Source organism: Castor canadensis, chromosome 5 (assembly GCF_047511655.1).
Source record: "Castor canadensis chromosome 5, mCasCan1.hap1v2, whole genome shotgun sequence".
Classification (NCBI taxonomy): domain Eukaryota; kingdom Metazoa; phylum Chordata; class Mammalia; order Rodentia; family Castoridae; genus Castor; species Castor canadensis.
The window spans coordinates 76,904,662-76,930,348 of NC_133390.1; the positions used below are offsets into that span (position 1 = coordinate 76,904,662).

Consider the following 25,687-nt stretch of genomic DNA (forward strand, 5'->3'; position numbering starts at 1 on the left):
CTAAGAAAAAAATTGAAATCTCAAGAAAATATTTATTTGACTTCACCTGAACTAGTCTACTATAATAGAACTTAGTTTTTGTTTTACCAGGTAAAACAAAAAATAAAAACAAATAAACCAAAGAACAACAACGTGAAAACCACACTGCTCATCACAGGGTTAGAAGCAGTCCCAGAGCTTGGGTAACAGAACCATCCCTACTGCCCAAGAGCCAGTGGCACTCTTCTGGGTGAGGGAAGTCTACACCACCTCCCCTCCAAGACTACTTACTAAACATTCTGTATAAGACAAAGGCTACTGAACCAATGCGCTTAGCTTCTGGTTTCCTTGCTAACTTTCAGGTCTTTGTTCAGTTATAACCAGAAAAGCACAGAGTATGAGGAGAAGATACATCATGTAATGATAGAGAGTGGGAGCAAGATGGAAGAAAAGGGAAGAAAAGGTGCTTGCCAGGGCCTCCTACTCAGATACCATTTTAAACACAAACTTAAAAAGACTTCTGAAAGATGAACTGAAACAGGATCCAGCCTCTGAACACCAAGCTTTTTTCTGCTCCTGGCTCAGAACAGATAACGGTGTTATTTTTTTCTTAGGAGTTTGTGGGCCAGGAATCTATCATGGACACCCTTTTTAAGGAAACTGTAACAAAAATCTAGACTTTCCAAGTCTGCTGTTTTCCAATTCCGATCCCAGTAACCTAACCTCTATTGCTCACTCTTTTTCTAGGGTCCTTATCCCTCCAAACCCTTTTTAATGTAAGAGTTCAGAATTAGGAAGTGGAAGCTTATTTTTCTTACCCTACAATCTCCCTTCTGGATCATCAGTCTTCAAGTCTTACAAAAAAACCATTGTACTGTGTGAAGCCACCCATCTGGCTGTACCATCTGCTATCCTTACTTGTTACTATCATCTAACAGCTTCCTCATCATATGTTTTATATGATTACAGATCTGATCATCCTAGGTTTCTCCACCATCCAGGAATAACATCCACAAATACACAAAATGTGTTTAACATTATAGTTACTTCTTAAAAATGGAATTTTTTTCTTTAAAAGCAAAGGGCTTATTCAATGCAATAATGTTAGCCATGAAGACTATAAAGGAATTGTCTTTCTAATGCCTCTTTTGAGATATAACCACTTTTTAGTTAAATTTATTATAAAAAACATGTAATGCCTACATAAATATTTATGGGGTGTATATACTTACACAAGTGTATATTGTTCATTGTTTTATATTTATTTTTCTCAATAACTGCACAGTAGTCTACTCTATGGGCAAACTAAATGCTATGTAATTCCAAATAGAAAGAACAAATTGTTTTCCATTAATAAACAAACCAAATATATCTTTATTTCCATACATTCCCAGTAATGTAATTATTAGATATGTGTATTCATTGCTTAATAAATTTTTCTTCACTGCCTTTCTTCCCAATCACTAAATCCTGTTAATTTTATTTTTTAGGTAACCTCTCAAATATCTCAGGAATGTCTCCTCTTCTTTATATGCAATACTACTACCCAACCACCACCTTCTGTTGCCCCAGTCAACTGCCTCTGTGCTTATACTTTTCTTCACCTATATTCTACTTCCTGTATTACAAAGATCTTTCTAAAGTGCAAATCTGACCTAAGCCTCTTCAATGGTCCCCATTACTAATGGGACACATTCCAAGCTTCTGAACATGGCTTGTAAGCTTCAGTAATCTCATTTACATCTACTGTTTTAGCTCCTGCTTCCCGTCTCCACTTATGCAGAAGCCACAGGACACAGCTACTGGTGTCACCTTCTTGCTCTCACCTTCTGGCCTTTCTAGCACTCCTACACCTGCCTTTGCCTAACACTAATTCACCCTTAAAAATCTCAGATTTTGATACTGCAAATCTTTGATCCCTCAAATTTGAGTAAGGGGATTCAACTGTGCTTTACTATTTTTCTTTCACTATTTTAAACTAAATAAAAATAAACTTTATACTTTTCACCTGAAATCATACACATGCCACAGTAGTACTGTTTTTAAAAAAGTATACTTCTATGAAGGTAGCCAGCTAGTTTCAAGATATATCTGACTTGATGGTCACATGTTAATGATAAACTAGTATCTTTTGTTTAATGTCAATAACTGATCTTGAAAATCAGGCATATTGCATGAAAATGGTGATAGCTTATTTACCACTGTAAAACATTATATGTCAAATCTAAACCCCTGGGGCTGGGCTGTGGCTCGTGTGGTAGAATGCCTACCTAGCAAGTGTGAGACCCCAAGTTTAAGCCTCAGTAACCACCCCCACAAAAATTCTAAATCCCCAAGAACTTCCTTAAATGTAACTAAACAACAGTGGAATGTTTGTAAGTAATAACAAAACTATCTTGTTAGGACATAAAGAGCTTATAACATTGCTTCCAGATCACCAAATGTAGATTACTACCAAAACTGCTACAGAAACATCAACTATGTCACTAAATATTTTTGGTCTAGTGCAGTTAAATTCATTGTAGCATGAATAGCTAAAGTAAAGACTTGATATTTTGATCTTTGTGGTAAGCCTGGAGACTGGGAAAAAAATCTGATGAAAAGCCAACAAAGAATGATCTACTCTAGTAGCTCACCTTAAATAACTTATTAGCCAGATGCTCCAGTTCTCATTCTTGCCTTTTCAATGAGCAATCTCAAGGTCCTGGTTTGTCTTTTTTCTTCCTTTGCAGGGGAGGGGGAGTGGTACTGCAGTATGAACTCAGGGCCTTGTGTTTGCTGGGCTGGAACTCTACCATTTGAGCAATGCCTCCAATCCTTTCTGCTTTCGTTATTTTCTGAATAGGGTCTTACGTTTATGCCTGGGCTGGCCTGGACTGCAATCCTCCTATTTATACTTCCTGCACAGCTGGGATGACAGGAACACCACACCATGCCCACCCTTTACTGGTGAGATGGGGATCTTGCGAACTTTTTGCCCAGGCTGGCCTCAAACCACGATCCTCCCGAACTTCATCTCCTGAGCATCTAGGATTATAGGTGTGAGCCACCGCACCCAGATGGTCCTGGTTTCTTGTTCCCTCACAATTCTCTTTTGTCTCCTATGGATTAAATAAATTAAATTTATTTCTTCTAGGCTTACTTCAGTGTAGATGTAATTTGATTTCAGGGTTGTTCTGTCTAAACAAAGCTAAGCTTTCCATTTGATGATACCAGAAATTAATTTGCAGAGAGGTTACATTTTTCCTACCATACATAGCATTAATAGTTCTAATTCTTTTTTCCATGCTGGGGATTAAACTTATAGACTCATACTTGCTAAGCAAGTGTTCTATCACTGCTACATCCCAGCTCACTAGTTTATAAATCACTTTGGTATGTATATTACCCTCATATAACAACCTAGCAAGGCAACTAGCAGTACACACACACACCTATATACTTGTATATCCCTTCCAACTTCAAAGCTGACTTACACAGAGCCACTAAACTGGCTTAAATTACAAATAATAAACATAATAAGTTGTGCCTTGTGTGTGATTAGTCAATCAAGAAGGATAGGCAAGATCAGATCTTCTTTTGAATAAAGAGAGATTAAAAATGGGCAAATATTGATGGCTTAAAGAGAAGGATCACTACTGAGGACAAAAGGGCACTGAGATGGGGAAACTGGTAAGACCAAACTCAAACTTAAGGACACTGGTGCCTAGACTCAGTGGTGATAATCTTTAACTGAGCAAACAAAAGATAGTAAAAACATTTATTGTGAATGGTAGGAAGGATTGTTTTCCAAGAATGATAAACCCTTAAAATTACTGCAGATGTCATCAGAAAGATAATTTAGGCATAAGGAAATTGTTAATTGAAGTACAACTGCTAAAATTTGAAGGCTGTTTATACACAGCTTGCTAGAGGTGCAGATAGTCTATTTGTATGTATGTACATATGTGTGTATGCATGTGTTTATTTCTTGAGACAGCGTCTTGCTATGTATCTCAGGCTGGCCAGGAACTTACCATGTAGCCCAGGTCGGCCTGGATCTCATGATCCTCCTATCTCCACCTCCTGAGTGCTAGGAATACAGGGTTGTATCACTATGTCCACTTAGTCTATTTTTTTAAACTAATGCCCCATTCCAATACATTTAAGAATGCCCAAGTTTACAAAAAAAACAAAATGAAGGTGATGGAATGCCAGGAAAGAGATTCCCATGAGAATTTTCTAAAAGGATATATTTACTTGCTATTAAAAAAAAATCTCAGATATGGTTCAATAAAAAATGATGTCTACATAATACAGTAGGCATGTGTTACAGAACACACCAACTGTTCATACTCTAGTACTAGCATTTGAACTCAGGGCCTTCTTACACTTGCTAGGCAGTGCTCTACTGCTTGAGCCACTCTTAAAATATGAACTTTTTAAATGAAACTTTTGTGTAAATGACTTTATAGAAATCACAGTTATATACTTATTAAGTATAGAAGGTAAAGAAAAGCCAAAGATGAACTCAGATTTTTAAAAAACATGGAGTTATTTTGCAAGAAGACATACTTTTTACACTTTTACCCAATTCCTTCTTAGGGATAAGCCAAGGCAACAATAAATCACTGCTTCATTGTAAGTCAGAGAGTAAAAGTTGTTGAGAAAAGGGATTAATAGAAAGTCAAACTCACCAGTGTTTCGGTGTGACCTGACTCAGACTGATAACTTCATCAAGGATCTCATTTTTAGCTTTTTCAAATAATTCATTCTAGGCAACATAGATAGAAGTGAGATTTTCATAAGATATTAAAAGTGCCCTGTCATGATTTTCAGATATGACAAAAGGAGGGTTTGAACAGGCTGGTAGACTTATTGCTGGTTTTAAATACGTAGGACTAGCAAAAATATTCTTCCTTTTTTTAGGAAACGTTATTATTCAGATAAGGACAAAGAAACCGATACGGACTCCACTTTACTCAATTTTCCTTTTTTTTCTTGTGGCACTGGGGTTTGATCTCAGGGCTTCACTCTTGCAAACCAGGCACTCTATCGCTTGTGCCACATCTCCAGTCCATTTTGCTCCGGTTATTTTGGAGATGGGGTCTTGCTAACTATTTGCCTGGTTTGGCCTAAACCATGGTCCTCCTGATCTCAGCCTCCCAAGCTAGGATAAAAGGCAGGACCCACTAGCACCTGCTCACCTTACTCGATTCTGAGCGCCATTTCTCACATAACTTCTGTTCAAATAAAGTTTCCACATAATAAACATTATGTGAAAGGACTAATAAATACCAATTTAGTAAGTTAGTGATGTGTTTTACAACTAATGGCATTTTAAAATCAAGGAAAAATAATACTTTATTCCCACCACTTAAGAGTACACATTTTTTACCCAAAAAGGTCTATAAATTAAAAAAATTGAGTTATATAAATACATCAGACGAGATCGGGCACGTTCAGAGTGGTATGGCCGTGGACTAGTTATATAAATACATCAGTTCCATAAAATCATAAAGAATATTCTTCACCTCAGAAAACATTTTAAATACTTGTTTTATATCTTATGATTCTTAATTATTTACTGTTAAATAATTAGAAAATTTTATTATATTATTGTTGTGACATTTTCAAAAGTTCTTACAATATAAAATAATTTAAATTATTATAGAAGAGATAACTACTCCTAAGTAGTCATGGTCAAAAACAAAGCAATTGAACTTCATATATTTCTCTAGAGTAAAGTAAATTAATAGATGTATAAAATATATGAGGTAACCAAGCATTACCCGGTCAAGTTCTCGCAGACGAGGATAGTTATTCTTCCACTCAGTTTCAAGGTTAAAACGTGTTGCTAAGGAAGAAGGAAAATGTTCAAATTTGATGCCTCTTTCTTCCCAGATATAGTGGTTAAAGGCTATCTTACATATCTTCTACATTAACTAGATAGAAGAGCATGTGTCTAGGGTACCATCATACTCTGGAATCTCAACATCTCAGAACTTCACTATTGAGACAACTTTCCAAAGCATTCTTCTCAATTCTAGCTTCTTCATTTTCATTTCACAAATACACAGCTGTAGCAGTTCAGTACAGCTGCGAAAATAATGGGCTCTGGAGTCATATCACTGAGACCGAAATCCTGGGTCTTACTGTGTGTGACACTGGTTGTGTAATCTACCCTACATTTCTGTTTTCTCTTCTGTAAAGTGGGGATAAAAATAAAAATAATCCTTACAAGTTTCCTAGGGTACTAAGTGGAATAAATAAGTAAAATTTCCACATGAGAATAGGGAAGGAGAGTATAGTCTCATCGGATGAAACTATGGGAGCAAGCACACAGAGCAGAGAGGTGTGGGGTTAAGGAGCCAGTACAATGTAGCTGAAGCACAGGTGCTCTGCTTCCCAATATGTTTCCTCTCCTGCCTACAAATGTTTCTCTGTGGTTTGCTAAGCTTTCTCTTAAACACTACTGAAAACGTTCTAATTTGTTTAAATTGCAGTGTACTCCTAGCAATGTTTCCTCTGAAAGGGAAAACTCTATTCTTGTATAATATTGGAAGGTTTGAATTTTTTCCATTTTGCATATACTGTTTAATAGTAACTCAACTATTAGGTAACTACCAAAGAAGGAGTGAAATATCTGATAAATGCTAAAGATTCCCAGCTACTAAAATGTCTAAATTTACTTGCTTATTTTAGCAATCCAACTTACCTTTGAAACTATCAGCCTGTTGTTCAACTGACTCTCGTACCATTTTCCAAAAGCAGTCTGATACAGCAAGGCTTAAATTTCTTGTAGTCACTTGGTGTGCCTTTAGCATACTTGTCCTATAAAAAAAAAAAAGAACTAAAATATATTAAAAAATGCCAAAATTGCAATAATACTATCACCAAGTTTAAGAATGCACTTGTTCTAATGAGAATAGACACTTCTACCTTTTATACCAACCCTGTCCAATAAAAGTTCCTGTGGTGAAGAAAACGTTCTATATCTGAACTGTCCAATAAGGTACCTAGTAAGCCATATGGGCTTACTGAGCCCTTGAAACATGTGGCTGAGAAACTGAATTTTTAATTTTATGGAATATTAACTAGTTTAAATCTTAATAACCACACAGGATGTAAGTACCGTAGTGGACAGTACAGTCTTAAAGGCTTGTCAGTTCCTTCCGGGTAGGTAATTCTCCAGAGTATATTTGAAAGAACTATCTTGATTTACATATTAATCTTGAGGCAAACACACTTTTCTACTTCCAGAAATTCTCTATATATGAAGTTTTAGTATCAGTCCGTTGCCCTTTTAATTCTTCCTTTTTGTTTTTTGATCTGTATCTTCTCTTCTGTCAGTTTCTGCCAATATCTATTTAGGGATATGTCTTTGATACCTCCCACTTCAACTTTCTCTGATACTGTAAGAGAAATGTACACACATTTAAAAAAGAAAATGTTAGTTTAAGAAAATCACTTTCTAAGCAAAATGGCGTAACAGTGTGAAAGTTATCTTTCAGTGTCCACATCTCTAGGGCCGTTTGTCTTGCCCACATATGGTGGACCACGTGATAAACTATTGCCATCTGTCAAAGGTAGTTTACAGGCTTCCTTAGCTACATACAGAACTACTTGAAAAAACAGCCAATGTGTAATTAACAGCTACACACATAAACTTTAAAGTGAGAACAGTTTAAACTCCTCTTACTGTAAAATCTTCAAATATTTTAATAAGACACCTACTTTAGAAGTTTTGAATTCTGAAAAAATTCTTCTTCGTATTCTCTTATAGCTTCAATGCTTTCAGAGCTGTTTCCTAGAGAAAGATAGTGACCAATTCACTATTAACTTTATTAACTGAAAATAACAAAAACTAAAAATAAATTATAATAACCCATCTTTGCATACCTTTTCCTGTTACAACAGCGAAGTAGCCCAGAGCTTTCATTGGGAAGAGCTTTCCTTCAATTATCTGCTGAATCTATTTTAAAAAGTGGGAAAAAAATAAATGTGAGATGTAGGCTTACATAATTTTAGAAAGCATAACATATAGTTTAGAAGGCAAAATAATGTATTGATGCATGCTATATGTGTATATGTTTATTAAAATATATCTCTAGCCTCTGAGATCCAACCAGGCTAATATTAGGTAAGAATTTCTCCTCTAAGACAAGGTACAAGCTAAGCCAATGATAAATCTTTCAAATCAAATGGACTGAAATAACCTTCAAGTGCATTTCAAGTGAAATTCAAAGTAACTATCATCCTAGAGAAGCAGGAAAGAAATGAAAGGAATGGAGAAAAATGGAGCCCACAGAAATTTATTTCTATCTCACTTCTCCCCTCCTCCACATCAGGATCAATACTGCCCCCACAGTCCTTACCCTTAGACATGAGGCAAAGCAGAGGTAATGTAATGGAAGTGAAGAAAGGAGCTAATATAGCAGGCCTGAGACTGCTTGCCTTTGCCTGGCATCTGGGAACTTAATGGTAAACAATTCCCTACAGTGAGATGCAGTTTTCCCTAAATGATAGTGGCTCACTGTGAAAGTAATGGGGTTTGTGCTAAGCATGTGCCTTCCTTTTGAGAGTCTGGAACTTCGGTTCATGAGGGTACCTACCTGACCAGCCTTTGATAAAAACCTTAGATGCTGAGCTTAATGAGCAACTTACTGGCTGGATGAGACACTCCCTATGTGGCTACTGGGAGAAGTCTTCTGGACTTTGAGCTGGCTGGTTCCTGACTTCATTTCATGCACCTTTTCTTTTGTAACTTTCACTTTACTAAATCTTTGTGTGAAAGTTTACCTATATCCCCAAATTGCACATACATAATTTACTGTAACTTTCAAACACTTTATTTTTTAGTGGGAACTAAGAAAAATTCTACTACTACTACTTTCTCACAAAGTATCAAATCCACAAAGATGTTCTTTCTTTCTTTTTTTTTTTTCTGTTAAATAACCAATCCCTATCATAGCTGGAACTTGTACAAAGAATCTGTTGCCACAATAAAGAACCTGTCCTCACCCTGCTTGGACTAGCTACATTCTTCTCTGCCAGGTCTACTTTGGTCAAAACAAATATGGTCCTTCTTCCATGAGGATCCATCTGACTGACCAAGTCTGTAACAATACTGCGTTCGGCATCCACAGACCCATCTGGAAACAACATAAAAATGATACTGTAATAATTATAAAGTAGACTGTAAAAACAGCACAAACTGTACATTTATGTCTCTATTATAACAAGAATCTTTTTCTTAGTACATTATGGAAGGAAATTCTAGCCAATAAAAATTCCAATGAGACCTACAATGAAAATTATCAAAATCCCCAACTTTAATTCCATTTACTAATAAAATAAAATAAACATATTTGTCTTATCTGTTTATATAGCATGCATTATTAGAACAAAGCCTGGATTACTAAGGAAGAAAGCATACTGCTGTAATTAAAATCCTTTAGTATGATTTACCTTGAATACATAGTATGATGGCATTAGGATTCTGCATGTAAGCTTTGCTGATACTGAAAATAGTTTCCTTTGTGTCAGGAGCCATGCCTGATGTCACAGTCTTGAAGGAAAAGGTTTTAAATGTCATTACAAATGCTTTCCACAACAGGAATAAAATACATACATGTTTTCATGTTACTTACATTAATCACACCTGGTAAATCAACAAGCACCATCCTCTGTAGTCCAGGGCCTTTTACATTTAAGGATATGGTCTATTCAGGAAGATAAAAATAAGTCTAATTTCTGGGAGTAGTTTGTTAAGAATTTTTTGGCATTATGTATTCTGAAAATTCTTTATCTCATTCATTCAGATATGGCACTCATAAAAAAGTTACTCTTTTTCTAATCCCAAGAATAATTATTCTAGAAAATTACTCACAAATGATACATTATTTTAAAACATTAAAAAACTGATATATCTTGGGACAGATGCAATCTAAACATCAATATCAATAGCATTGATTCATTTGAAACCATAAAGTTTACATTTCTCTTATAATGAAGTGAGTTGCAACCCTTACCTCAGGGCTAACAGTACAACCTTCTTTCACATTTTTCCTCATTCGGAGTTCTATTTCATGTCTTAATGCTGCAAGCTATTAATGGAAAACAACAAAATCCTAAGAAAGTCTTAGTTCACAAATATTCCATTTAATTGTCTTATAAGCTCATAAATAAAGCTGTACATATGAATTCTACTTACATCTTCCTCTTTGGTTAGATCAAACTCCCGGGAACTATCTTTAAACAAGGCCACATGGTGAGGACCTTCACTCAGAGTCACCTGAAATTAATGGAAAACTGAGGTATAATTATGCATGACGATTATTATTATTCTCACAGCACTGACATAGTCTAGATAGTTCACTTCACAGTGACCCTGGAGCATCGTCTGGAGCTGTCGGCATAGCAGTTCTGGATTGTTCATGTACATATCACAAGTGTTGTGATTTCCCAACAAGATTGCATCTATTTTATATCTTTTATGACCTAAAATGCTGCTGTCCCTTTCTTCCCCTTGTCAATATTATACAGAGTACCAAGCAAAAATCATTACCTTAAAACTTTTTTTTTTAAATTTTTCTTTTATTATTCATATGTGCATACAAGGCTTGGTTCATTTCTCCCCCCTGCCCCCACCCCCTCCCTTACCACCCACTCCGCCCCCTCCCTCTCCCCCCCCTCAATACCCAGCAGAAACTATTTTGCCCTTATTTCTAATTTTGTTGTAGAGAGAGTATAAGCAATAATAGGAAGGAACAAGGGTTTTTGCTGGTTGAGATAAGGATAGCTATACAGGGCATTGACTCACATTGATTTCCTGTGCGTGGGTGTTACCTTCTAGGTTAATTCTTTTTGATCTCACCTTTTCTCTAGTACCTGTTCCCCTCTTCCTATTGGTCTCAGTTGCTTTAAGGTATCTGCTTTAGTTTCTCTGCGTTAAGGGCAACAAATGCTAGCTAATTTTTTAGGTGTCTTACCTATCCTCACCCCTCCCTTGTGTGCTCTCACTTTTATCATGTGCTCATAGTCCAATCCACTTGTTGTGTTTGCCCTTGATCTAATGTCCACATATGAGGGAGAACATACGATTTTTGGTCTTTTGGGCCAGGCTAACCTCACTCAGAATGATGTTCTCCAATTCCATCCATTTACCAGCGAATGATAACATTTCGTTCTTCTTCATGGCTGCAGAAAATTCCATTGTGTATAGATACCACATTTTCTTAATCCATTCGTCAGTGCTGGGGCATCTTGGCTGTTTCCATAACTTGGCTATTGTGAATAGTGCCGCAATAAACATGGGTGTGCAGGTGCCTCTGGAGTAACAGTCTTTTGGGTATATCCCCAAGAGTGGTATTGCTGGATCAAATGGTAGATCGATGTCCAGCTTTTTAAGTAGCCTCCAAATTTTTTTCCAGAGTGGTTGTACTAGTCTACATTCCCACCAACAGTGTAAGAGGGTTCCTTTTTCCCCCCGTATCCTCGCCAACACCTGTTGTTGGTGCTGTTGCTGATGATGGCTATTCTAACAGGGGTGAGGTGGAATCTTAGTGTGGTTTTAATTTGCATTTCCTTTATTGCTAGAGATGGTGAGCATTTTTTCATGTGTTTTCTGGCCATCTGAATTTCTTCTTTTGAGAAAGTCCTGTTTAGTTCACTTGCCCATTTCTTTATTGGTTCATTAGTTTTGGGAGAATTTAGTTTTTTAAGTTCCCTATATATTCTGGTTATCAGTCCTTTGTCTGATGTATAGTTGGCAAATATTTTCTCCCACTCTGTGAGTGTTCTCTTCAGTTTAGAGACCATTTCTTTTGATGAACAGAGGCTTTCTAGTTTTATGAGTTCCCATTTATCTATGCTATCTCTTAGTTGCTATGCTGCTGGGGTTTAATTGAGAAAGTTCTTACCTATACCTACTAACTCCAGAGTATTTCCTACTCTTTCTTGTATCAACTTAAGAGTTTGGGGTCTGATATTAAGATCCTTGATCCATTTTGAGTTAATATTGGTATAGGGTGATATACATGGATCTAGTTTCAGTTTTTTGCAGACTGCTAACCAGTTTTCCCAGCAGTTTTTGTTGAAGAGGCTGCTATTTCTCCATCGTATATTTTTAGCACCTTTGTCAAAGATAAGTTGCTTATAGTTGTGTGGCTTCATATCTGGGTCCTCTATTCTGTTCCACTGGTCTTCATGTCTGTTTTTGTGCCAGTACCATGCTGTTTTTATTGTTATTGCTTTGTAATATAGTTTGAAGTCAGGTATCGTGATACCTCCTGCATTGTTCTTTTGACTGAGTATTGCCTTGGCTGTTCGTGGCCTCTTGTGTTTCCATATAAATTTAACAGTAGATTTTTCAATCTCTTTAATGAATGTCATTGGAATTTTGATGGGAATTGCATTAAACATGTAGATTACTTTGGGGAGTATCGACATTTTTACTATGTTGATTCTACCAATCCATGAGCATGGGAGATCTCTCCACTTTCTATAGTCTTCCTCAATCTCTTTCTTCAGAAGTGTATGGTTTTCCTTGTAGAGGTCTTTCACATCTTTTGTTAGGTTTACACCTAGGTATTTGATTTTGTTTGAGGCTATTGTAAATGGAATTGTTTTCATACATTCTTTTTCCGTTTGCTCATTGTTAGTGTATAGAAATGCTAATGATTTTTCTATGTTGGTTTTATATCCTGCTACCTTGCTATAGCTATTGATGATGTCTAGAAGCTTCTGAGTAGAGTTTTTTGGGTCTTTAAGGTACAGGATCATGTTGTCTGCAAATAGGGATATTTTGACAGTTTCTTTACCTATTTGTATTCCTTTTGTTGCTTCTTCTTGCCTAATTTCTCTGGCTAGGAATTCCAGTACTATGTTGAATAGGAGTGGAGATAGTGGGCATCCTTGTCTGGTTCCTGATTTTAGAGGGAATGGTTTTAATTTTTCTCCATTAAGTATAATGCTGGCTGTAGGTTTGTCATATATAGCTTTTATAATGTTGAGGAACTTTCCTTCTATTCCTAGTTTTCTTAGAGCTTTTATCATGAAATGATGTTGGATCTTATCAAAGGCTTTTTCTGCATCTATGGAGATGATCAAGTGGTTTTTGTCTTTGCTTCTGTTAATGTGGTTTATTACGTTTATTGATTTTCGTATGTTGAACCACCCCTGCATCCCTGGGATGAAGCCTACTTGGTCGTGGTGAATAATCTTTTTGATGTGTTGCTGAATTCGGTTTGCCATTATTTTGTTGAGGATTTTTGCATCAATGTTCATTAAACATAAAATTTAAACATTTTATTAAAAATAAAAAACTAAAAGGAAGTCTCAACTTCAAAGGTAAATTCAGATAAATGACATTTACCTAACATTTATGAATACATGAATTATATGTTTTGTACAGATGGGGAAACACAGAGTTGTGTTTCTCTCACTACTGGGAGACAGACACAAAGGGGCCAGAAAGTGTGGCAAAACCCAGGGAGCCAGCAAAGAGAACCACACTGACTGTAAACAGTCCAAACAGGCTTCACAAGGAGTGGCATGTAGGCAAGAGTGTCTCACCAGCACAAGCTAACAGCTAGTGGCTTCACAAGAATTTCTGAACATAATTTTCCTTAACTTTTCACTTACAAATTTTCATACTTCTCAATAATTATACTATTTTATTTAAAAAATACAATTCCTTCTACTGAGATTAGCTAAGCAAGCTAGAGAAAAAAACAAAACAAAACAAAAAAACATCTGGTGAAATCAACTATGACAGCCTGAACTAAGAGTCTAGGATCCTAGAAGATTTAGAGTGAATTTTCCTACAGGTATTTTCCATCAAAGCATTTGTTGATTTGTGGCTCAGGTCAAAGACCCAAGAAAGTTTAAAATTGGTAGCAGTTTCACTGGGCTGAAACTACTACTACTATCAAGTAGCCACAAGTTAAGGTAGCCAGATCCCAGCATGATCCCAGCCAGATCCCTTTAAGATAGGCACATATTAAGAAATTAAGCAGAAAGTAGCTACTAAAGAGGCTGAAATGCTAAGTCAGACTTTGGTCAATTTCTTCCAGGGAGACAAAAATACAGAATTTAGGGTCTATCAGGGAGAAGCCTGAAAAACAGTCCAGAGAGACCAGCCTGATCAAGGAAATCTGCCCACACCCTAACAGCCTGCTAGCACAAAGTTAATTCTTTCCTGATATATCTTCCATAGCCTCTACAACTAGGGCACTAGTAACAATGAAAAAGGTAGGTTCCCAGTATTTTCAAATTGATTATTAAGCATGATATGAAGCATAGGTTCACTCTGGGCTCCCCTTACTCCAACTTAGGTAGAAGTTCTCCAATCTTCCATTGACAATAAAGTGGATATATAAAGGGTAGTACACTGTCTGAACCTCAGTAGACTACCCAGTACTCCCCCTTTTTACAATTATAAACAGATTTTACTTCTTGAAGATTTTAACATCAGCTTCATTGTCTAACTTTCTACCACTACTCTGGTTTCAATTTTCACATTCTTTGATTACTCTATACCTATGCCCACCAGCTAAATGTGAAAGAAAAAAAGAATGAAACCACCACAGATTCTCTTTAAATTATTTATGTCCACAGACCGAATAGGGACTTCAGACCAATTCAGCAAGCCTCATATTATTTGACTCATCAATTCACTAGTAGAGTTACCACAATCTTTTAGAAGAAGCTACTTTTTTCTTTTTGCCTCAATCCTTAATCCCCTTTCTCTCTCTTTACTTTAACAGCAATCAGAAAACTACCACATATTCTACTCACTTGCCTCCACTGGTAAACTGAATGGCTGCTTCTCAAGTCTTTACCTCCCTTACCTTTCAGCAGCATTTAACCTCAACGATCACTTCTGACTCCTCAGTATTTTCTTTACCTGACTTCTAGTATACTGTATGGTTCTGGTTCCCCTCCTATTGCAATGGTTGGCCACTCACATTTTCTCTGTTGTTTCCTGTTTCCTCAACCTCCTAATGTTAAGGGTGCCCAGGATACAATTCTGTGGCCTGTGTCTTCTCTACCTCCACTCACTCCTCTGGAGATCTTAACCAGAAAGATCATTCCTTTTATTATTGTCCTTAGGTATTTAATCATGACTCTCAAATGTATGTCTCCAGCCCAGACCTCTCTCCAAATCCATATATCCAACTACTTGTTTGTTATCACCCCTCAGCAAGTCCAAAACTGAACTCCTGATCTTCTTCTCCAAACCTGATCCATTTACAGACTTCTCCATGCAGACAATATTCTATAATTTGTTCAGGCCAAAAAGGAGGTCCTTAATGACTAGTATATACTCTCTCTTTTCATATCAAATCTGGTCAGAAATCTTGCTGATCAAATTTTTAGAACAGTTTCATAATCCAATCATTTCTTATCACCTTCACTGCTACTTACTTGGTTCAAGTATTATCTAGATATTCCACTGCCTCTCATCTGGTCTCTGTGATTCTACCTATCCTGTCTACAGCTATTTTTAACTCACCAGTCAGAGCCTGTTAAAAGGTAATGGTACTCTGTTCTAAACTTTTGCACTGGCTCTCCATTTTACTCAAGTAAAAACCACAGTCCACACAGAGGCCTAAAAGTGCCAAAGATCTGCTTCAATCTGCCCTTCATTATCCCTCTGACCTTGTCACTTGGCCTCTTTAATCTGGTCTAGCCACACTGGCCTCTTCACTATTCCTTAAACATGACTACAAAGTACCTCAGGGACTGCACCCCAGCTATTCTTTTTGCTTGGAAAACAATTGCACTAGAGTAAAACATGACTACCGCCTTCATTTTCTACAAATCTTGGTTCAAATGGCACCTTACTAATGCAATCCACCAGCACACTGTTACCTCCCTTCCATTTTCCTGGCTCCATTTCTAACATACTATATAGTTTAGTTACTTATTATGTTTACTGTCTGTCTAAATCTTCCAGAACATATTCTCCATAGTGGCAAGGATCTTTTTGTTTATCAACACAGTCTCTAGTCCCTATGTGCTGATACATATTAAGAACTCAATAAATACATGCTTAATAAAAGACTCTGCAGCCATTTACTTTCTCCCTGTGCCACTGATGACTTGTTAGTGTTTTTATATTCAGGCAACTTGTACAATGAGTCCAATCTCCTTCCCTTCACTGCCTGTACTTGCAACAAATCCTCCTCTCACATAATTCTCCCCCTTGACTACAATCATTATAATCAGCATACAAGTATCTTTGAAAATCTTCCCTTCATTCAACATATTTCAACTACTTCCTTATTTGTCTGTTTTTTACATAAAAGTAGAAAATTATCTGCATTCACTGACTTGACTTCCAATATTCTCATTCTCTTACTCAGTCTCCTCATGTATGTTACTCAGAATAAAATCCAAAGGCTCATCATAGCTCAGCATAACCTGACCACCCACTGCACCTCTGCTGTTCTCTCCTGCACTCTCCCCTCACTCACTCATGCACTCACTCAGCTCCTGACACCAGAGCCTCCTGGCTGTGCCTCTTACTGATTTCTACACTGGGAATGATTCCAAATGCCAGATGAAAACCTTTTCTTTAGCTCAAAGTCTTTGTTTCAAGACAATGGACAGACTTCACTGACGTGCTAACTTTCCTGAGCAACTTCACTAAAACAGCCCATTTTCCTACCTTCACTGGAGAGCGTGTCATCATCTCCCCAGATCCTCGTGGGAATATTCGTGCTTGAGCAATCATTTCCAACACACTTGTTTTTCCAGCACTCTGATCTCCAACCACGACAACCTTTTCACAAAACAAATAACATTTATTTACATCTTTCTGATATCAAATTAAATTGAAATAGATTTGGAATGTTGCTCAGCATGTTTTTGTCTTTTAAAATAACACCAAATAATGATTTTTTAAAAAAATCCATGAAAAATTATGGCTGGTATCTGTAAGCACATTGAAAATATAACATAGCAAAACACTTTATTATTTATAACTAAATTTTTATTTTAAAAAACGTGAGCTAATTAAAACTGTTATTTCTAAAACCAGATAAATAACATTCCACAAATCTTTGCCATAGCTAGTTTACTTTTTACAAACACATTTTGAATTCTATAGGTTAGCTTTCATTCATATGCCTAATTTAATTCACAATGCCAAGTATGTAATGGTCTTCCTTCATAACACAAAAATATAAGTATCACATAAATATAAGATACTTATGCTTATATATATGGACCAAAAAAGAGCCAAATAATACCCAGTACTTAAGATACCACCTGGAATACACAAATAAGATTACATAGATAGAGCCCTTGCCCTGGTTTTGATTCCCAGCACCACAAAGAAGGACAAAAAACTATGTCTCTCTCTCTCTATATATATAATAAATACACACGTACATACATCCACACACATTTTTTAAGCAGCCAAAGTGCTTTCTTATTAATGAGCACATATGCCTGTCAAGTTCTTACTTACCCGTGGCAGATGATCTTGTGTATTATAACTGGCATCATAATCAGAAAGAACATCAAGAACTTCAGAATACATGTCAATCAGGGATTTCTGTAAAGATTTTTTTAAATTAATATAAAACAGCGAAAAATACTACAGACGTATCAAATGAAAAAAGTTGATAAATTCAATTTGTCCATAATAGTTATATTGCTTTTTCTAATTACCTAAATATATCATCATTGTAAAACTGAAACAGTACAGAATAAAATTCCATTTCTTTTTCAGTTTATTTTATTTAGGCAAACTGATAAAGTTCATTAGTTTAGAATTTCCTAAGCTCCTAATTAAATGGTAAAAAAGGAATTATTATTCACACCTATGAGTTAGTATTAAATGCAAACAGAGGAAGACCATTAAAATTAAAAAGACCAAATAAAGGGTCAGGTGACCAAGTGACAAGGAAATTGTGCTCTGCTAAGTTTGGGGGCTGGATGCATCACAGTGAGAGAGAACAAGGATAGACAGCATGTGCAAGTGAGTGTCTGAGGATAAAGTTAAGAGAAATGGTCACCAAGAAGAGTGCTAAAGGAATAAGAGTGCTGCTGGACACTGATGGCTTACATCTGTAATCCTAGCTACTCAGCAAACAGAGATCAGGAGGATCACAATTCAAAGTCAGTCCAGCAAATAGTTCATGAGAGCTTATCTCGAAAAAACCCAACATAAAACAGGACTGGCAGAGTTACTCAAGTGGTAGCATGCCTGCCTAGCAAGCATGAGAACCTGAGTTTAAAACCGAGTACCGCCAAAAAAAAAAAATGGAGTTAAGAGTGGGTAGGCTACAATGTGACAGCACCAGGAACAAAATACATGATGTATGAACAAATAAGTACAGAGGCTTAGCAAAAAAGGGTAACCGTAAAGCATTTAAAAATTAATGATATGTCTTAATGCGAAGGTAGGAACAATATGAGACCTTAAGGTTCCTTTCAACTCTTAATACCTAGAATAATTAAATGGCAAGCAATTACATCTACTTAAAAATAAGCAAAAAAACCCAAAAAAACAAACAAAAAAAAAACACATTAGCATTGTATTTTAAGAAACAAAATATCATTCCTTTTCTTCTTCTATTTATTTATTTATTTATTAAAGGAAACCACTCAGACTGCTTCCTCTCCCTCTCACACCCCCAAAAAGGAGTAAGAACAATTATCAATGGCAAGTGGCAATTGCTCTAAAGCAATATGAAGAGCTGACTTCAGGCTCAGGAGAGAATGTTGTCTCCTCCTCAAGGTTCCCAGTACTCTGTACTCTGCACATTCAGACAAGTTTCTCTAATAATGAACTATAAGAATGATCCCTGAAAGTACAGTATTTCAAAATAGCACTTCTGAGTTGACTCTTGACATATAGTAAGACTTGGACATTACTTTTGTCAACTGCTAAGTGTCAACTTGAAAACACAGCTATTCTGTTCATCTGTTTTGTGCATGCTGGTTAAAACAGAATGTATTTTTGGACCTTGCGCCATTACTTACTACAATTCTGCTGCACTGCAGCAAACCATGTTTACTTATTCTGAGTTTCTGCTTACTTATGAGATTTAGTTAGAGAATCACTTCAATTTAATTTGACACATGGCTTAGTTTAGTGGGGGTCAATAAGATTTAATTTATTGGCTGTAATAATTACTGATGTGTTGATGATAACAATACTAATATATGCTGTTTTGAAAATTCTTTTAAGTGCCCAAGAAATCTCCCCTTAAAAGATAAATGTTAATTTTTCAAAACTGAAGAAAGTTAGCGCTATTGTTTCAATGGAAATACAACTGAGGCAATGGTGATAAATCATATTTAAATGTTTATCAAACTAGTAATTCTAATTTTAGAGATGTAGAAATTAAGCCTAAAGATGAATTAGGTATTTCAGAAAATACCTAAGATACACAAGAAATTACTCTTAAATATATGAAGATTTTATGGGCACAGTATAAGACAATCTTTATGTAGATTTCACAATCTACAATTTGTGAAATGTTGACATAAGGTTGAAACAAAAGGTAATAAAACATTTTACAATTTCTTAAAAACGTATCAATGAACAAAATGTTAAGTGTCAAAATTCTGAGGATTAACAAATGAAGGTAAACTTAAAATACCTTTAGCTTTCTATGATGGATGCCCTTGTCATCTTTCTGTAATACTAATTTTCTTAGTTCTTTGTTTTCCTTTTCTAAACGTTCCAAGATTCTCTGATACTTTAGCTGCAATAAAATAATACACATAACTATGTAAGAAAAAGACAGGTTAACAAATAATCATTAAATCTAAATTAAAATCTTCCAAATTCTGAAGTTATAGCACTTTGACTATTAAAAAACTGATAATGTTGAGAAAATAATCTGAGTATTATCTCATACAGAAAAATTAATTATAATTTTCTATCATAATTTAGCACTTAACTTGAAAAATTCTTCCTACTTACACTGCAGAAATACTAAAATTTAAGAATTTAAAGAAGCAAGTTCTGAAGTTCACCCTAGGAAGCAATATTTACTGTGATTATCAAAATCTTAAATCTTCATTTCAAGGCCATTTCACCAAAATTTAAACTCTCCCCCTTCACACATTATTTTGTCCTAATTAAGATGCTATCTTATTAAAATTAATTCCATTTGTTTCTTTTCACTCTTTTTTTTTTACTGTAAAATTTTAAATTTCACATATGACCTGTGTATTTCTTTTGATGGGATACCATTGCTACACATGTAAATAACTACATGGTTTGTTATATCACATATTCTCTCCATGTAGTTTTGTGTCAATGCCCAGTGTCTAACAGCTACAACTGTAGAAGTCACAGGGCTCCTACCCACCCCCCCACTCATTTGTTTATAAATATGGAATATGTTTGGGGATCTACATTTTCATTCTCTGGTACTGATGTCAACTTACAGCCACCTTGCAGAAACCTCTAGAACAGTAATTCTCAAATTTTAGGATGTATCACAATTATCTTGAGATCTTTAAAAACAAACTTTGTGACCAAGCATGGTGGTACATGCCTATAATCCCAGCATTCAGAAGGCAGAGGCAGATGGATGGCAAGTTCCAAGTCAACCTGGGCTACTTAGCAAGATTCTGTCTCAAAAAGACTATAAAAAAAGATTGCTGGTACCCATTTGCAGAGATTCTGATTCAGTAGACCTGGAAACCTTAATTTCTAACAAGCCCCAAAGAATACTGATGTTACTGCTCCAGGGAACAGTATACTTTGAGACCAATGATTTTTTTTTTTTTCTCTCTGCAAATGGAACCAAGGGCCTTTTGCTTGCTAGGCAAGTGCTCTACCTCTTGAATTAAGCCTTTGGCCCTCTTGTTGTGTAGTTTGTTCCTGAGATAAGAGTTTCCTGCTAACTTAGCCTAGGCTGGCCTCTGACTCACAATCCTCCTGTCTCCACCTCTTGAGTAGCTGGGATTATAGACCTATGCCACCACTTCTGGCTGAACAATGATTCTTAACCCCTGGCAGACAAGCATTAAAAAAGATATAGTACTACCCCAAAGCATAGGTGATTCCAGTGTATAGTTAGGTATCAGACTCAATGAATACATCAAAGAAACCTGTGACTCAAAATATTTAATTTCATCTAGAATGTCCCCTACAAAGACAAACCCAACATAATGTCTTTTCATTAAAAAAATTACTTTTAATTACTGCCTTACATTGTTTGTTAGATAAAATAACTGATGATGAGGTGAGTCAGAAGACAGTTTTGCACTACAAAACTAGCTATTCATTACAATACACAGAACAGATTCAACTCAAATTTAACTGTTATAACAAATAATTAGTCTATCAAAGTAGTAATGCAAGCATAAATTTCTGCAAGAGCAAACCACTATCCCCCTTTTCACAGTAGTTTACCTTTAAAATTTGAAGGACAAAAGTCACTCAAAATAGGTTTCTTCACATAAATGAATTAACTCAGTATTTATCTAGTTCCTTCTTTATTCCTTATTGGAGCTACTAATACAGAATCTATCACTAACCATTCCAAGTTTGTTTTGAGGAAAAAATTAATTTCCACATCATCAAACTTACATTACACTATAATAAGAAGTCCCTGGTTTTTCTTACTAATCAGAATTACCTGAGTATGCAGAAGTTCTTCTTGAAGTTGGTCAATTTTCTCTTTGTCTGAAACCTAAATATTTAAAACAAATCCATTTTAGTTAAGTAGAGTTAACTTTATAGAGAATATACAGTTAAGTTAAAATTTTAAAGTATCAATAGTAAAAACAACTGGCTTTATATGCATATTTAATCAAAACAAATTTAAAAATCAAGTGGTTAGTTAAGAAAAGAAAAATATCTGCATTCACCCATTAAAAACAGCTGATTGGAATCTCATAATACAAAGCAAAAACCCTTAAAAAAGGAATCATGTTTGTGTTGCCATTCAAGTCATGTGCTATGAAAGGTTTGTTAGGAAAGTAAGAGGTGACTACATAGTTATGATTTTCTTAAGTGGTTGTTTTGTACTAAAGCACAGGGACTTAGATGTTTGGAGCAGTAAAACACTGACACCATCCAAAAAATATGTTTTTGGAAATCAGATACAGGTTACTGTGTATAGCTACTGAAAAAGCTCATTGGTCAGAGTAACTTTTTAGGAAAATTATCTATTTGTGTACTTTAAATAGAGAAGGTACCTAATATATCAAAGAGCAACTTGTATTTGCAGAGGTTTATGTGGAGCCAGCTGCTTCTATGATTTTAAATTCAGTTCTAATGGAAGATTTGCTGCCTCATAATATATGGAGTGCAACTATGGAAATGAAAGCAAGTAGGGTAACTAAAATTGATCTGAACAAAAACAAAAAGAGTGAAATCCACAGGTATTGTGTAAACTACTTCAAATTGTTATTAACATTTCTAAAATATAAAAGAAAAAGAATTTCAAAGAACTTCATTGTATAACAGGTTTTAAAGTAGTGACAATATACTTCTAAACACAAAATACAGTGATTATAAAAAAAATGATGTTCCTTAGCCAGATGCAGTGCCTCAAGCCTATAATCCTAGGTACTCAGGAGGCTGAGATCCAGAGGATCAAAGTTCAAGGTCCGCTCAGGCAAATAGTTCTAGACACCCCCATCTCCAAAATAACCAGAGCAAAGTAGACTGTAGGCATGGCTCAACCAGTAGAGTGTCTAATTTGCAAACCTGAAGTCCTGAGTTCAAATCCAAATCCCACTAAAAAAATGATGTCACTTATGGCAATCCATATCACTACTCATTGATTTTTTGATAAGATACAGAAGTTGTCATTCTCAGCCTTTAAAAATAAAAATTTGTAAATATGAATTTATTTTGTAGGAGAAAAACTGAGTTAAATTCATATTCTTTCTCATTTCAGTCTTTGCATATTTTCTCTTGTTGGCTATTTAAACAATCGACGTCATGGCAGGAAACAGATATGGACAACTTAAATGACTTTTTGGAGGCAGACATTAATAAGTCTTGTCCATGCAGATTTTGATTCCTATTTCTACACTTTCTCAAAATTTTTTTCAGACCTTTATTTAAATAGATGAAAACACTTGTTAGAAATGGTAAGTACATAAAAGTCTACACCTAAAAATCTCTCAAAATGATTTGACAGTGAGAAAAAAAATACAAACTTTGTTTTTTCAATGCTGTATAAAAGCAGAAACTTGCTGGTAATGCTTTCATTTTGACTACATGCATTTGTGTAGAATGGACAAGAATTATTAAGTCTCCCAAACTGTGAGGAGGCAAGCAAGTTGAGAAGGAGCCCATAACCCAAAGAACAAAGTCTAGAAGGCTGATGAGGAAATAAATAACTCCATTATTAAGATCATATGATATGCCATTGTTCTGTAATTGTGTGTATGGTTTGTTCTACAGATTAAGTTCCAACTTATTGTAAAAGTCACTATGATTAACTTTGTTCCATTAAATATTCACCCAACTGCAGCTAAATTAGTATAAAATATTAGTTTCAACTGTTTTAGTTTGTGTATTTACTGACTTCATGCAATCTATCCTAACTTACTATAGAAAAACCCAACATTAGTCAACACCTGGGGCGATAATTAAAAAACTAATATAATTTCACAAAAGTGAAAATGTTTATTATAAAGCCAAGAGCTACAAATGGTTAACTTAGTAGTCTGATAAAACAAAAAGGTTATACAAAAATTAGTGATGTATGGTTATTAGAATATTATAAATACGTTAATTTTTAGTATTTACTAACCACGACTATTAAGATTTATATAAATTTGGATTTTTCTAGGCATATTAAATCACTTACTTTTCTGGAATAATTGTGAAGAATAACTCATGCATAGTTTAAAGACATAGTTCCTATCTGCTTAGTTTAATGGAACATCAAAATGAATGTTATACTAAAATGCAGATGGTGGTAGAGTAAAAAAGTAGATTTAATTATTTTTTCTAGATTTACAAAACAGGCATTATCATGAGAAGATATGTTTACATTTTTCCTTAGGAGAATAGCACAAGCTACTTCTCATCTGTCACTTATTCAAGGTCTTAACTACAATCTGGCTACGATTTCTCCTGATGTGCTTTACACATCACTTTACAGTCACTCACAAGAAGCTCATGCCCTGTTCTTTAATATATTTAGTTTTTATTATGAAATTAATTTTAAACTCACCCTGACAGAAATGGTATCAATGGTCTTGAAACCAGAGCTTTTCTACAATTCCAGGGCTGTGAAACTGATGGAGAAAGAGCGGAATCCTCCGCAGAAACAAGATAAAGCTGAAAGAGAAAAACCTTTACTAGCCTGATTCTAAAAATTTACGTATTTCTTCCTATCAAGCCATTGTGGCTACTTGGAAATTCTGAAATACGTAACAGAGTCATTGTAAAAATATCTATATATGTATACATATTCACAGGAGGAAAATCTACCAGTAGCAGTTTTAATCAACTGTCTGAGCTTTTGCACTGGAAATATAGGCAAAATTTGTTGCTTCTAACAAAATATTAAAAAATAAAGATCTATTTATATTTTCAAGAAGGTAAGGGAGAAATAATAATTTGTATCAACTGAAAGTGCCTGTGGCTTGTTTAGAGCCTCAAGTAAGCCTCAAATGCCTGGAATTGATCAGGGCAATGAAGAGCTGAAAAGTTATCTGAGCACTAACCATAGGGGGAGGAGGAGAAGATACAGTAAGGAATTGGTCTCTCAGGATAGTAAGGGGAATGTTCTCACCATAGAGGAGTATAAATTATTTTTAAAGCTCCATTTACTTTTGCAAAAGGTAGTTACACCGAGGGTAGGAGCAAGACCTCTTTGGTGTCCCATAAACAAAACACACAGAGGACAGTCCTGCCACACTCTGTTTTACAAATGGGTAAGAGAGGCACAAAAGGATTAAATGAGTAATCCAATAAATATCAGTAATAGGAATATCTCTAAGCCTGAATAAAGACTAGTAAAATGACCTAAAAATAAACATTAACCTTTGCCAATGTAGAAATTAGTAAGGTTCCATTACTAGTATCTTCTGAATTGTGTAATTCGAAAATACAAATTAGAATTTTAAAATGGCAGGTAGATGGGACTAATTTCAATTTTATGAGAAACCACTTAGGAATAACTTAGAAGTAGAGCTACATTCATTTTGCTAAGTAACATACCAGAATATACTACCTCTTCCTCCTTCTTTCTGTAATAAAACTTAAGTATTAATGGCTTGGCCTAGGAAGCCAATTTGTTAGAATATCTCAATGGTACACTCACAACATAGAACAGTTAAAGTACCATTTAAAATAAGTCCTTTCTTGGCTCTAATTTAAACACACAGAAAAATATTTTCTTTTTCTATCTATATTACTCATTTATTGAAAACTAAAAAAATAAAGATGTTAATCGTACAGCCATGGAATTGAGAAAAGCCAGGAAGTGACACTGAAAGAAATAAATGTAATTATGATGAGTACTCTCAAGTATTAACCACCACCAAATAAATAAGGTTAGCCAGCAGTACTGCACTGAATCATTATGTATAATACTGGTTATTTTAGACATCAGAAACTACAAGAAGCTAATTATATGACTGAATCATTTTTCCTGAATTAGGTTTGCGTATAACTTTCTGATCTAATAGATGTAACACAATTAACTCATTTTAAGATCTCAGAGGATAACTGTGTAATCATTATATTTATTTCACTTTGATCTAAAAGTCTTATCAG

General features: G+C 35.2%; 1 protein-coding gene and 1 non-coding gene across 5 annotated transcripts in view; both read right to left on the reverse strand.

The window, feature by feature from the left end:
- The window catches only part of Opa1 (OPA1 mitochondrial dynamin like GTPase), an 85,988-nt gene that overhangs the window by 41,276 nt on the left and 19,025 nt on the right, over window positions 1-25,687 (reverse strand). For all 4 annotated transcript variants that reach the window (XM_020181700.2, XM_020181701.2, XM_020181699.2 and 1 more), the window contains 14 exons: window positions 21,579-21,632; window positions 19,584-19,688; window positions 17,441-17,527; window positions 16,637-16,750; window positions 10,175-10,255; window positions 9,993-10,067; window positions 9,612-9,683; window positions 9,430-9,529; window positions 8,983-9,113; window positions 7,861-7,933; window positions 7,696-7,768; window positions 6,677-6,792; window positions 5,751-5,815; window positions 4,656-4,732 (listed from right to left, as the gene is read on the reverse strand). In XM_020181700.2, coding sequence (XP_020037289.1) covers window positions 4,656-4,732; window positions 5,751-5,815; window positions 6,677-6,792; window positions 7,696-7,768; window positions 7,861-7,933; window positions 8,983-9,113; window positions 9,430-9,529; window positions 9,612-9,683; window positions 9,993-10,067; window positions 10,175-10,255; window positions 16,637-16,750; window positions 17,441-17,527; window positions 19,584-19,688; window positions 21,579-21,632 — 1,223 coding nt within the window. The remainder of the gene's footprint in view (window positions 1-4,655; window positions 4,733-5,750; window positions 5,816-6,676; window positions 6,793-7,695; window positions 7,769-7,860; window positions 7,934-8,982; window positions 9,114-9,429; window positions 9,530-9,611; window positions 9,684-9,992; window positions 10,068-10,174; window positions 10,256-16,636; window positions 16,751-17,440; window positions 17,528-19,583; window positions 19,689-21,578; window positions 21,633-25,687) is intronic.
- Window positions 18,578-18,798, reverse strand: LOC141423542 (small nucleolar RNA U3). The gene has a single exon (XR_012448392.1). It is a non-coding gene; the product is annotated as a small nucleolar RNA U3 (small nucleolar RNA).